This window comes from Bufo gargarizans, chromosome 3, assembly GCF_014858855.1.
Source record: "Bufo gargarizans isolate SCDJY-AF-19 chromosome 3, ASM1485885v1, whole genome shotgun sequence".
Classification (NCBI taxonomy): domain Eukaryota; kingdom Metazoa; phylum Chordata; class Amphibia; order Anura; family Bufonidae; genus Bufo; species Bufo gargarizans.
The window spans coordinates 111,541,916-111,556,679 of NC_058082.1; the positions used below are offsets into that span (position 1 = coordinate 111,541,916).

The 14,764-nt window shown below is 42.6% G+C and overlaps 1 protein-coding gene across 1 annotated transcript in view; it reads right to left on the minus strand.

Annotated features, from left to right (window-relative positions):
* Positions 1-14,764, minus strand: part of KIF5A (kinesin family member 5A) — a 149,815-nt gene that overhangs the window by 17,443 nt on the left and 117,608 nt on the right. The window contains exons 22-24 of the mRNA XM_044286264.1: positions 13,875-13,935; positions 13,709-13,780; positions 12,508-12,612 (exon numbers count right to left, since the gene is read on the minus strand). Of these exons, the coding sequence (XP_044142199.1) occupies positions 12,508-12,612; positions 13,709-13,780; positions 13,875-13,935 (238 nt within the window). The remainder of the gene's footprint in view (positions 1-12,507; positions 12,613-13,708; positions 13,781-13,874; positions 13,936-14,764) is intronic.

Consider the following 14,764-nt stretch of genomic DNA (forward strand, 5'->3'; position numbering starts at 1 on the left):
AAGACACAAAAACAACCAATAATAAAATTACTTTACGGATGTAACATCCATGGCCGTCAACTACTGTAGTACAGTGCTGATATAGTCCTATAATTGATGGTTAGATGAGAATAAGATACATTGTAACATTGCATGGAGACATCAAAAAGTGTCTCTGCTGCCTTAAAGAGGACCTTTCACCTCTCCTGACATGCCTATTTTAATAGCTTCATGCATTCCCCACATACTAACAATTCTTCGGCAACCAGACTGCTAGCAATTCATTCATAACTTCTAGTAGAAATAATAAAGGAATGGCACAACACAGAGACATAAGAATAGATGCTCCAGAATTGTTAGTACATTGGGAATGCATGAAGATATTAAAACAGGCATGTCAGGAGCGGTGACAGCTCCTCTTTAATAACCTAGTAAACTTCACAAAATGTAGATACTTATGCATGGCTACTGCTGTAATATAACCTCGCTGTACATGGTTCCAATATAAAGTGCATGCTGTCTGCAAGATTCTGCTCATTCCCAACCAACGTGTGAGGAGAGGTTTATGCCTCATGGTAATAATAAGATAGCAACTCAAAGTTAAAAATATACCATATAAGAACTATAACTAATGTGCAACTGAGTTCCAAGCCCGTCTGAGTTTCCAGTCTACTCCATGTTCCATGTGGTATCATTATACCACCGAAAAATCAAGAAAGAGTAATATGGTATGTTGTCTGAGGGGGAAATATACTTTATATACTATTTTATTTAATGTTTGTGTGTATCGTTAAAAGATAGACAGTATCCACTATAACAGTAACATCCACAGCGCCCTACCCTTTAACAGTGACCTCCACAGCAGCCACCCCTTTATTAGTGACCTCCACAGTACCCTGTCTCATTAAAGAGGACCTTTCACTACTCTACAAACAAAAAACTAACTATACCTGTGGGCAGAGGGTCCCCCTGCACTTACTGGTAAGTCTGGGCGCCGCTCCGTTCGCCCGGTATAGGCTCCGGTGTCTGCGCTCCCTCTGACTGTTTTCTTGTAGGAGGCGTGTCCCTTGCTGCACTGCTGGCCAATCGCAGCGCACAGCTCATAGCCTGGCTATGAGCTGTGCGCTGCGATTGGCCAGCAGTGCAGCAAGGGACACGCCTCCTACAAGAAAACAGTCAGAGGGAGCGCAGACACTGGAGCCTATACCGGGCGAATGGAGCGGCGCCCAGACTTGCTAGTAAGTGCAGGGGGACCCCTGGGCGCTGCTCTGCCCACAGGTATAGTTAGTTTTTCGTTTGTAGAGTAGTGAAAGGTCCTCTTTAACAGTGATTTCCACAATAATCTGCCCCTTAACTGTGACCTCCACAGAACTCCGTTCCCTTAAAATGTGATTTCCACAACACCCCGCCCCTTAACAGTGACCTCTACAGCATCCTGCCCCTTAACACTGACCTCCATAGCGGACCGTCCCCTTAACTGTGACCTCTACAGCAGCCTGCTCCTAGGGTGGCCAGAGGTCCAGTTTTAGGCCAGACAGTCCGGCTTTCAGACTCCCTGTCCCCCGTCTGGCGCAGAACCTGGATGAACACAGGGATGTCCTTTTGAACAGCTCACTCTCAGACAGCAGCACTGTGCTGTCTGAGCGTGAGCTCCAGGGAGAAAGTCACCCTCCCTCCCACCCCTGCAGCTGACAGAAGCTGATTTTTACCTTCATTTTTTCAATCCCCGTCGGCTGTGGTGGGGGAGGGGGCGTGGCTTAGCGGGACCTGGGGGCAAAGTTTTTAAATCTGTCTTTTGAGGGTGGCCTGAATGGCCACCCTACCTGCCCCCTTAAGGGTCCATTCACAAGTCCACAAATTGCGAATCCGCAAAACACGGACACCGGCCATGTGCAGACAGCACATGGCCAGCACTATAATAGAAATGCCTTTTCTTGTCTGTGTCTATGGAAAAGAATAGGACATGTTCTTTTTTTTTAAGGGGCCACGGAACGGGAATGCGGATGCAGACAGCACACAGTGTGCTGTCCGCATCTTTTGTGACCCCATTAAAAATTAATGGGTCCGCACCGGGTTCCACAAAATTGCGGAACGGGTGCAGACCCATTTTGTGGACGTGTGAATGGACCCTAACTGTGACCTCCACAGCACCCTGCCCCTTTAAAGCTGACCAACAGTAGTGAAGAAAAATGGCTGGGTTGTTATGGAAACCTGGTGTAAAACTGTGTATGTGTGTATGAGATTAATGGCCTGCGAGCGTCTATTGGCTGATAAGGGTCATGTGACCAGGCTTCTATTGGCTAATGCATTTTTGGGGAATATCTCAGGAATTGTACATGCTAAGAGAGCTGAGACCTGGTCTAAAACCTTCCCAGACACCTGATGTACCTGTGTGTAAATGCAATGGTGCGGATTCCTTTAGCGGACATACATACAAACATACACTCAGCTTTATATATTAAATATATTAAATATATTGTGACACAGTGAGAGGTTTGGTCTGGGAAAACAGGTACTATATTTTCCTCCCAGTATGTGCTGCTGGGCTTATTTACAGCCAGATGAGGTCAAATACCGGACCGGATTTTAAATGCCGGTCTGGGTTTTGGCAGCACCTGGCTGTCCTTAAAAAGGCAGCTGGGCTCAGAAGCTAGGTCTCTGTTGAGATCTGGGAGCCTTGTGTCTGGATGAAGGCTTGCTACCTGTGTGGCGTGAAAATAGGTTGGTGCTGCTTTATTTGCTGCCCATACACCGATATACACGTGACCACTGCAGGTATTCCCTGGCCTTAGCAGTCTCATGCTGTATACCAATAAAACCAGGGATTGGCTGCAGTGGTCGTATGCGTACAAGAGCACATCACCACTACAGCCAAGTAGACAGAGACTAGCAAGAGGACCACAATGCCGTCACTGGTCCCGTGAGGGAATAAACAGGTCAAAAATGCTTATAATTATCAAATTTTTACCCCCAAGGCAATTTTTTTCCAGAAATGGGACAACCCCTTTGTTTGGCGTTATTAGCAAAATGGCACAGAGTTTTTTTGTACCATTTGGCCTAATAGTATAGCGGACATATTCACATAACATGCTACCCTTGAATTTCTGCTTAGGGATTTTTTAGGTATTGAAGAGTGATGACCTGTCCTAAGGACCTATCCTACAGATAAGTCATCAAGATTTGATTGGACCCCCACTGATCAGATATTGGAGACCTATCCTGAAGATGGGTATTCAATATTCTACTCCCAGAAAACCCCTTTAATTGCATGGCAAAACTTTTACATGTTCACATTATATAAAATGTACATTACCCCAGTAGCAATTTTTTTTAATGATCTTCACTAATACACAGGATCCATATAGTTTTGTACATGTGTCTGTGTGTTGCGGTATGGCTCCTCTGAAGGCCTCCGATACAACATGTGATGGAGAATGTTAATTTTTTTTTGTTGTAATGGTTTCATATAAAATTTCTTAGTAAAGTTCTAGGCACACAGAGGTACAGTAGAGGCTCATGGTAGTCTATGGGTGCCGTATTAGGGATAAGCGTGAGCCCTTATGTGCAGTATAAAATATATTTCATATGCAGTTTCTTCTATACAGTATTTGAAAGATTTTGCAGCTTCTTTGGTTTATGCTGGACACCAAGTAGGACATGAACCATTCCGAATTTTTAACCAAGGCTTCAATACGGCAGCATTGTTGTACTGTGTATGGTGCATTATGCTATGTTCACACAGGCTATGGATTATGTAAAGGGTTTAACCCATGAAAAACGCTTATCCTCTATCTGTAGGTCCATGGCCATTTCAAGCGTTTTTGATCATGTGTTAGAAGTGTATTTTTTTTATTATTCTTATTGGTTCTTTCCCTTTAATTTCTAAAAAAATTTATTTACCTTTTAATGTAAAAATATTAGTTCTAATGTAGTGAATTAGTTAGTAAAATGTATACAAGACCCCTATTGTTCTGTGAAGGCTGCATTTCTGTTTGGTTAGATAGCTCAGGACAGGCCTACTGTACACTGGACATCCCGAGTAGAAGAGGTCATTAAGTTAGAAAAGTTCAGTGCACAAGACAAAGAACTCAGCTCCAACGAGGACATCATTCAGGCAGGATGCTGTGGCTGACTATTTCTCTCTTCTATTGCCATGGGGCGTCGGCCATGTTCCAAAGAACTGGTTGATGGTGGCTGCCCCAATTGTTGTTGCAAGCCAGGTGATTATTATTTCTGAATGTAATTTGTTTGTAGGTATGCATATATTTTTTTTTAAGCACATTTAGTAAATAAAGGTATTCATTTAGCATGTGTAAGCCTATTTAGTCTTGAATCTTTGAATTCAAGTTACACTATTTACAATGCTGCTGTGGCAAAGCCATCAGAAACCAGGATATGGTTCCTGCAATGTAACTTATTTTCACCATATTACATAATAGGTAGAATCTGCTGACAAATAGGGAACTTCTTGTGTGCATTGCCATATGCATGAGCTCTGAAGAGATGCAAACAAGGAAAATCTATTATTAATTTATAATCCGAAACCGGAGGGTGGAGGGTGTGGAACGGCGTGCTGAGCCCTGCAAGCCCCATTTACTAACACCACATGTGATGATTCATGTCAGAGCTGCTCCTCTAACTCCATGTCAGCTGAATACATCAAGATTTAATCATTCCATTAGAGACAGGGAAAATGGATGAATGGTTGTAAGCATAAAATCTGGGATGATAGAGGCCAGCGGACCTGGAATTAGGCAAACATCTCTTTTAATATCTTTCAGTACCTTGGAAACCCAGTCATCCAGCTAAATGGAAGGCAGCAGGGAGGGAATGGGGGATACAAATGGGAGTCATTGAAAAAAGAATGCTTATTCCTATATAGAGTGAGCGTGCAAACTGAAAAAAGCAGAATGTGGAACAAATAGAAATAATGGATGCGGGGTGATAATGCATTTATAATGAAGACAGATACCGTTGCAGAGAATTCTGACTAAATATAGCAATATCATTTCAATTCCTAATTGAGTTTATATGGAGCTGGCACCTGGAACAGGTCCAGCAAGTCTATTAAGAAAAAAAGAAAAGATGTTGCAGGCTTTTATCCCGACTCTACAGAATATTATGTTTAGGCCTCATGCACATGGCCGTGTCCGTATTTTGGTCTGCAAAATACAGATACCTTCAATGTGCACTTTGCATTTTTCCCCCTCACATCAATAGAAATGGCTATTCTTGTCCACAATGAGGACCAAAATAGGACATGTTCTATCATTTGTCGAAAAATACGGATGTGTGCATGGCTCCAAAGAAATGGATGGGTCATTGTGCTATCCAGAAAAAATGCATATAGCATACAGATGAAAAATACGGTCATATGCACAAGGTCTAACAAAGGTCCTAAAAGTCATTGACTGGACCTCTCAATATAATGATGACATCTGCTCTCTGTCTAGGTCTCGAAGCACTGACAACACATACTGTAATACCTGTTCTATGGCAAACACTATCTGAAAACCGGATATGCAAAGAAGCGTGTGTAATACTGTAAATAGAATTACGATAAAGCATGTGTACATATCTCAGAGAGCCAAGGAGCCTTGAAGAAATTTTCCAGTCAATTAACTGAACAGTGTAAATATGGTGTTCAGGGGTGGATTGGGAACTTAAATCGGCCCTGGAAAAAAAAAAACTAAATGTGGCCCATGTTGTAGGAGTGTCTAAATTGACAGGAGGCGGGAAAACATAAGTAGAAGGGGTCAGCAATACAATAACGCAAAATACCATAAACCCCAGTGCAGCACAATATATTGCCCCAAAAGCTGTCCTCTGTGGTGGCCATCCAAAGCTGCCATTTTCTGCTCCCCTCCTCCAGTTGCCTCTGATTAAGATATGGAGCAGGGGGCTCAGCAGGGGGGCTCAGGAGGTGAGATGTGGCTACACCAGTGTAATTCAGGAGGACATGTGCAGTCACTGGCTGGGTACATGAGTACTTGATTCTCACAGCATTAATTAACACTCAGAGGTCATTATGTACCTGGCCAGTGGCAGAGAGGGAGGCTTGGGCGGTCCCTGGTCCCCTGACTGGGAAATTTCCCTGATTCAGCTTCCGCCCAGCAGTGTAAAACTAAACAGAAAAGAGCGCGATACAGTGCAGAGCAAGGGAGAGCATCGGAGCATGAAATGCTCTGATGCTCATGTCAAAGGGGCTGAGTAGGGGATGAAGGGTATATGTCTGGGTTTAGCTCTGAACCCGGACAACCCCTTTAACAAGAACAGTAGAGGTCAATGGAAGGTCTGGAAGACTAAGAAAAAATTCACAGACAGGTGCTTGTAGGAGTGCTAGAAAGGCAAATCAGAACCCTTGCTTGACAGCAAAAGACCTTCAGGAAGATTTAGTAGAATCTGAAGTTGTGTTACAATGTTCTACTTTTCAGCGACACCTGCACAAATATGGCCTTCATAGAAGAAAACCTTTCCTGCATCCTCACCCAAAAAATAAACTGCAAAAGAATATCTAAAGAAGCCTGATGCATTTTGGAAACAAGTCCTGTAGACCGATGAGGTGAAAATAGAACTCTGGCCACAATGAGAAAAGGTATGTTTGGAGAAAAATGGGCACAGAATCTTATGAAAAGAACAACTTTCCAACCATTAAGCATGGGGGTGGATCAATCATGCCTTGGGGTTGGGTTGCAACCAATGGAACAGGGAAAATTTTGCGGGTAAAAGGCAGAATAAACTCATTTATATAAAATTCTGAAAGCAAACATAACAGCAACTGTAAAAAAAAAACTGAAGTTAATAAGAGGCTTCTACAAATATATATTAATCCTAAACAGACCTCAAAGTCCACAATAGACTACCTCAAAAGGCGCAAGCTGAAGGTTTTACTATGGTCCTCACAGTCCCCTGATCTGAACATCATTGAAAATCTGTGGATAGACCACAAAAGAGCAGTGCATGCAAGCGGCGCAGGAATCTCACAGAACTGAAAGACTTTTGCAAAGAAGAATGGATGTAAATCCCTCAAACAAGAATTGAAGGACTCTTGGCTGGCTACAAAAAGCGTTTACAAGCTGTAATACTAGCCAAAGGGGTTGCTACTAGGTACTAACCATGCAGGGTGCCTAAAATTTGCTTCCAGCCCTTCTCCTTTTTTGTTATTTTAAAAATGTAAAATATGAAAATAAAAAAATGTTTTAGCTTAAAATACAAAGGGAATGTGTCATCTTTAACGTTATGCCTTTTGGAGATCATTTAATCTTTAACTTGCTTAAAAGGGTTTTCCCAACTCAGACAGTGGGGTATATCGCTAGGATATGCCCCCATTGTCTGATAGGTGTGGCTCGGCTATTTTCGTCGGCCCCATAGAAATTAATGGGAGGTGTGGCCGTGAAAGCGCGGTGCGCTCCCATTCATTACCATGGGGTGAGTGCTTGGTGGTGGCCACAACCTGGAAAACGCGGGGTCCTCCGGCCACCACCTTCCCCGCTCAGTTCTCGGTGTAAGTGGGGGTCCCAGAGGTGACCCTAGTGATATGCCCCCATTGTCTCAGATAGGAATACCCCTTTAACTGTTCACAGTAACAGTAATTTTGAATCAGGGGTGCCCAAACTTTGCATGCCAGTGTATATATTCATCAGCACCTAAAGAAGTTTCCAGGCTTAGAAAATATAGATCTACTTTTTTCTGTGTCTGGCAGACACCACCTATGTGTCGCTGATTCTGGAAAATATCAGATCTGTTTTACTTTGGCCAACCCCTTTATACACAGTTTTTAAAGTATGCTTCCAAAAGTTTGGATGCTTGATTTAAGTTTATATATTAAAATCAGAACCAAATAAGTACACAAAGCTACAGAACACCAAAATGATAATAACTAGAGAAATACGGCTGAATAAATCCCATCACAGAACACCACACATACAAATAAAACCTTGAAGGTGGAACAAACCCTTTAAACACGTCACACTGCATACAGGCTGGCACTATGTATAGGTGCTATATAAATATAGCGGAATCCATAATGTAATTCAATGCCGGCATGCCAAATGGAATGCCTTTAGAGGCTTTCCATTTTGCATGCCGTCATAATACAAGTGTATGGCCAGCATAACGGAACCCACTGGGCTGGCCATGCACTTGTATTATGCGGCATGCCGGCATTGAATTATGTGATGGATTTCGTGAGAACGGAATCCATTATGTAATTCACTTAAACTCCGAACCTGCCAAAAGGCAGGTTCGCTCAACTCTACCAGTGAGCAGTTAGGACAGCAGGCACATAGCAGTGCCACATGAACGTAGAGTATCCCTGATTAGTGGCAAGTGGTTGACCGACATGGAAATCCTCCTTAGAGGGGTATTAAGGCAATTTCATGTTATCCCCTTTCCACAGGATAGAGGATAACTATTAGATCAGTGAAGGCAACTTGGGCCCCTACCGATCATGAGAATGAGTGCCCTGTACCCCTTAAGGGCTCTCTGAAATGAACAGACCAGCAAGTCAAGTATGTGCACTGCTTATCCATTCATCAATAAGGGACCTGAAGGAAATAGCCAAGCACTGCACTCGGCAGTCCCACAGAGATGAATGAAGCAGCAGTGTGTATGCATGACCGGCTGCTTCATTCATTTCGAGGGCCCTGTAGGGTACTGGGACTCTGTTCTCAAGATCGGGGGAGGACCTTCAGCAGGAACTTCCACCGATCTAATAGTTATCCCCTATTCTGTGAACAGGGGATAACTTGAAATTACCAGAATACCCCTTTAGGGCTCATGCACATGGCCATTGTTTTTGTTCGCAAGATTTGCGGATCGGATGCGGACCCATTCACTTCAATGGGGCCACAAAATATGTGGACAGCACACCGTGTGCTGTCTGCATCCGTATGTCTGTTCTGCAGCCCTGCAAAAAAAAATTGAACATGTCCAATTCTTGTCCATTTTACGGACAAAGACAGGATAGTTCTATAAAAGACAGGACGTCTCGTTCTCCAAAATTTGGAACATACGCGGCCGATATCCGTGTTTTGTGGACTGCAAAAAAGGCTACGGCCATGTGCATAAGTCCTTAAGGAGCAGATCCCCTTTAAAGGGGTTGTCCGAGTTATTTTCAAATTTGCCCAATGCCATGAAATATTATAAAATAACATAACTATACTCACCTTTTTCTCCAGCAACGTTCTCAGTGTAACAGCTCCAGTCCTCTTCCTGGTTGTATACAAGAAGGCAGCGATGACGCAGAGGTATATGGCACACCGATACAGCTAATCACTATCCTCAGCAGTCTCATGCCATATACCATTGAGGACTGTGATTGGATTCTGTGGTAATGTCTCAAGAATCTTTTAGTTTATAACATTTACTGGCATGAAGGAAGTTTGAAACTAACCCCTTTACTTTAAGTGCCGCCCGCATGAACTGTGCCTGCTCTCTTAACTGATCATAAGCATCTTATCCATGCCTGCACTTAAAGCGCCACTGTCTCATAAAAGCTACGGTCTGTGACTGACTGGTTGAACTGGGACCTTTAAGTGAAGAACAGCAGGGACCAGAGCGGCGTTAAAACAGCAGTGGCCCGCTAAATATTGCCCCAGTAGACCAGACATTTGTCCCAAGTGTAAAACGGAGCCAGACACTTTGCATCATGTGATACGGCAGAGTCCGTACATAATTAGGGATATTGGGCTCATTTTTTATTGACCTTATGGGGCTTCTTGTCCCCATGACTCCAGGAACTGGAGTTGACTTTTAGGTTCACTGCAGTTTCCCTCTTCTCACACCCAATTGATGCAGGAGATGTTTTTTCTCATCATTGGATGAACGATGATTTACCGAATTACGTTCAATGGTTTCACAAGCTCCCTCCCCTATCAACAACTAGTGTATCTGCATCAGGAAATATTGGCTCGATTTTCTGCCACTTGGTCCCCATGGAATAATTCACCTGGTAGTATGGTTATTTAGTGTGCCTTATATGTCAATGACTTTTCATATACTCCTGATGAGCGTCGGCTGGTTTTAAGTCGAAACTGACATGTGTTTCCAGGGTTTATTTGATGTTTGCGTCCATCGCTTTGGGTGTAGCTAACTACACCTTTATTGAGCCCGGCTGGATGGTAGGGGTCGAGACCACAATCTTGGTTTCTCTCTTTTTTTTGTTCTAGTTGATTTTTTTAGATGGGTCATATCGTATTTTATACTTCAGAAATAACTGGAATTGCTATTGCTCATGATGTTTCGTGTGTGGAATAGGAAGAGCTCTATACATCATTTTCTTGTGATAAGCTTAAAGGGGTTGGTCACTTTCTAGTTACTGTTGATCAATGTGTTTGTAAAATGACTATATGGCACTTACTAATATAGTCTTTGCTGATATTCTGTACCATTTTCTATATTTCATGAGGTATGCCCCCTGTTGGCCAAGTCTGTGCTATCCGCATAGAGGTCCCGTCCATAAAACGGCTGCCAATAGAGGGGTCATGTGACCAGAAAGTCACTCAGTCTACGCCATTCAAATACACAGCAGGTGCACTGTGCGTGAATGGATAAGGTGTGAAGCATCTAATCACATGACTCTCCATCAGCAGCCATCTTATGGACAGGACCTCTATGTGGACAGCAAGGAAGATCTGCTCAACAAATTAATATGGCTCATTAAATATAGCAAACTACACACATATCAATAAAGGCTATATCAGTAAGTGAAGAAAAAGATGAAGAGCAGCACTGCTAGAAAAATAAGATAGGTGTGCCTGTGGATGTGATCAGGTAACCTCCAGAGAAATAATAAAAAGAATTTCACGGCACTCAGTAGTAGTGTCTTTGCTTTAGAAAATTCCCAGTAAGAGGACTGAAAAGTTGCATTGGTGAATAAAAAACACTACTACTGAGTTTTTTCTTGGGAGTGTTGTGGAATTCTTTTTAGTATATTAGTAAGTGATATAGAGGGTGAGTGAAAAGTCGCAGGACACCAGTTTATTTCAGAAACGAATGGGAAAATTAAATATCTGAACACCCCTGGAAGGTAGTCATGTAGCGTATCAAATAAGACCAGGATTTTCTCAGAAATCGATTGTCACAATCAGATTTGAAATATCTCTTGTAGTTCAAAAGTTATCAATGCAGAAAATTCAAAACTTCAAAGTTCAAATTTCTGTGTTCAGCACCGGGGACAACACACTGAACACGTCAAATAGCTGTGCATCACAGGGACTGTTCCCAGTTGTGTTGATAACTTTTGAACCACAAGAGATATTGCAAATCTGATTGTGGCAATCGATTTCTGAGAAAATGCTGGTCTTCCTTGAGATGACATGACCCCTTTCCCATTTGAAAAATTTGCATCTTGATCCAAATATGGCAGTTTGATGGCGGCCATGTTCCAGACATGAAAAAAGACAGGCCCCTTACTCATTACTTGCTTGGGTATGCAGATATTTAAATTTTCCCTTTCATTTCTGAAATAAAAGGGTGTCCTGCGACTTTTGACTCACCCTGTATAATCATCTTACATACACAGTGGTCACCAGGAGCCAGAAAGTGGCCAACCCCTTTAATGCCTTTATTATTGCTGTTAAAGTCAGTCATACAATATTTCTTATATTTTACTTCTGTCTTCGACTTCTGTCTGTACATTCTCATGCGGATTGTCACAATAAAGTATTTTTGTGTATTAAAAACAGCAGTGGCCAGGGATCAGTGGCGGTCACTTTATATAAAAAAAAATTAATACCACCAACCCTGTTAATGCTTGACTCCTTCCGTATAGCCATCTAATTAATGACTGACTGGTCCACCTTGAAGTCTCGTGGTCTGCGGATCACTAAATCACCAGCTAGCTATGCACCTGGGGTTTAATGTTCCAAACCTGTCCACAGCAATCCCATCCATCCCCATGAAGAATAGTAAATGAACATCAAACTTTAAGGTGCACCTCGCTTCACTGTATGCAATGCAGGCATAATGAAGCAAGGTGCACCCTCATCAGTGAGGATGAGCTTGATGCTGCTAGAGAAGAGTCCTGGACTCCTCTCCTGGTAAGTTTGGTTTACATTTACTACTTTTTACAGGAACAGATGGGTTTGCAATCTTGACCCCATACCATCCCATGGACTTAACTGTACGTCCATTTGCAGGAACACTTCACAGTCAACAGGTTAAATGCCCTAAACAGACATCAGCAAGGCTTTGTTCCATGATGGGTCATATAGTGGGTGTATTTAATGGTGTATGGAGACTTCATTTTGTGACAAAGAAAAAACAAAATGATCTCAGAATACAGACATGCGCTGAGAAGCAGTGCTCTACCTCGGCAGGCCAAGCATTAGCACCAATGTCACGTCTTCATGCCGCACAATGAAGCAGATGCAGGCAGCACATATATGTCATACCTCAATACAGTTTACACACATAATGATATGAAGTGTTGGGTTTGTGAACGACAAATATATATATATATTTTTTCCATTTCCAGCTTTTCTTTGTTTTCAGCTCACTTACGTACACAATAACTGAGACACCTACCTGTTTGTGAACCTTTGTAAGTTGCTCCAGGTTGTTCTCAAGAAAGGAAATCTTCTGTTTCTGGGAATGAATCCCCCCACTATCCTCGGGTTCCATTTCAGCACTCTACACAGACAGATTGGTAGCATAATAGAACATACAGTACATGAGGAAAGAATACTAGTATACCGAAATAAATGTCCCTATTTGCACCATGTGATGTGGCTGTCACAAAGAAGGGATCCTAGAGTCTGAATTGTTTTCTATTCTGCCTACTTAGTCTTATAGGAAATGCATGTGTGGCATCATCTCCATTAATATCTATCAGCAGAAGAACATTTACCACAATCATAGAAGTGCCTTCCTATACCATCACTTTATGATCAATGTGAGTCTGCTGGTGCAGTACCTAGACCTGGGGGTATCTGCAATTATTTTATGTGTATTGTAATGTCATATTTTTTCTGTCTATTCCAGTGAATGAGGTATGGTTGGCAATGGTTGGCAGGAACAGGGCTAACCACCCTGTATCTCCCCTGTTGGGAGGAGTCAGTTGTTCCTACTTCCTGCCAAGAGGGGGAGTTCCAGTGATACAGCAAGGAGAAAGGAAGCCCATGCCAGAGCTCCTACTCTTAGGGAACTTAATGAGAGCTCCTGTGAGACTACCATTCCAGTAAAATAGCTGGAATCAAGAATACTGCTTCCAAAGAAGCTTCAGTGATAAGCAAAATCACAGCTTTACATTGCTGCAGGTGAGGGACAACATCTCAGGCACCCATCACTAGGATCTCTTCCAGGCTAGTCAAACGCCAGGCCTGTACCATATTGTGGAAAGCTATATCCAGAAGTGCCTGCAAGTGCCATTTTAATGGCACCTAAACAGCCACCATTCCTCATCACCTGGTGAATGAAACTGCACTTTGCACCTACTACTGCTAGATGTACCATAAGTTATATTTTGCAGTAAGTAAAGACTGTCATCACACCTCATCAGGGCCACTACCACTCATCCTCTGAACCGGTTCCTCAAGAGCTGGCTGTGCTGGCGGCCACCTGGCTGTGCAGGGAATTGCAGCAGTGTGCTAGAGATATGGCCCTAATTGAACAACCTATTTAAAGTAGCAGGAGACTAAACATTTTTGTACTGAAAATGCCCATTGTGAATTAATTTTTTTTTCTATAAAGTCCCTTAGCTACAGTAGATAATAAGTAATCTACTTACTTTCTTGACTCGAGATGTGACGTCTTGAACAAAAAGCTTCCGAAGATTGTGGAGGGTCTGGAGTTCACGAGCCTTATAAAATTGTTACAGATAACAGTTCAGTAAAAGATGTTAATGAGATTTGCTAGGACAGTGAAATTTGCTAGCCTATAGGAGGTCTACTTACAACAGTCTCCTCGAGCCCTTTGAGGTCCTGTTTGGACTGTTCGTGCTTCTCGTAAAGAAATCTGATTAAAAAAATTAAAGAGAGTTAATAACCTGCACACAACTCAAATAAAATAAATAAAAACAAAAAAACCAATAAGTAAACACATACTGTTAATATTTCAGTATTGTAGGTATATGCACTATAACATTTGATCGTTAAAGGGATATTCCAAGATTTTAATACTGAAGGCCTATTATCTGATTGGCCACCCCGGATCCCCACCAATCAGCTGTTCCCGAGTAGCTCCGGCATGGGAACGCGACACAGCTCCGTCTTTACACTTCAATGGCAGCAGTGTTGCGGTTACCAGCTTCATCCACTAAACAGTGGACGGGGATGTGTAGTTCCCGCGTAAGAGATACTCAGGAACAGCTGATCTGCAGGGGTGTCGGGTATCAGAACTCTGCCAATCAGATATCTATGATCCATCCTGATGATAGGCCATCAATATAAAAATTTTGGAATACCCCGATAAGATTTCCTTTACACCTTTTTTTTTCGGCGTTTATTTAATTTTACCGAAAAAAACAATATGGCTCGATGGAATAGCCGGGCCAGTGGGACCAGGCAAAAAATAAATAAACAGGCTGTCAGCCTTGTATTACTGACCCAATACCCTGGGCCCTACAGGGACCTCAATATACTTTATTACTACTATCATCTACTATGGCTCAGTGTTTTAAGCCATACTGGCTCCAATTGTTGCCATTTTTGTTTATCCTCTTCCCCCTCCCCCTGATTGCAAGCTTTCTTTTGCTTGCCACCCTTAATTGCACATTTTCCCTGATGCGTTTATGTGAAACGAAACATGACACGTCGGGAGTCTCTATAGGATGCAAGTCCTTCGC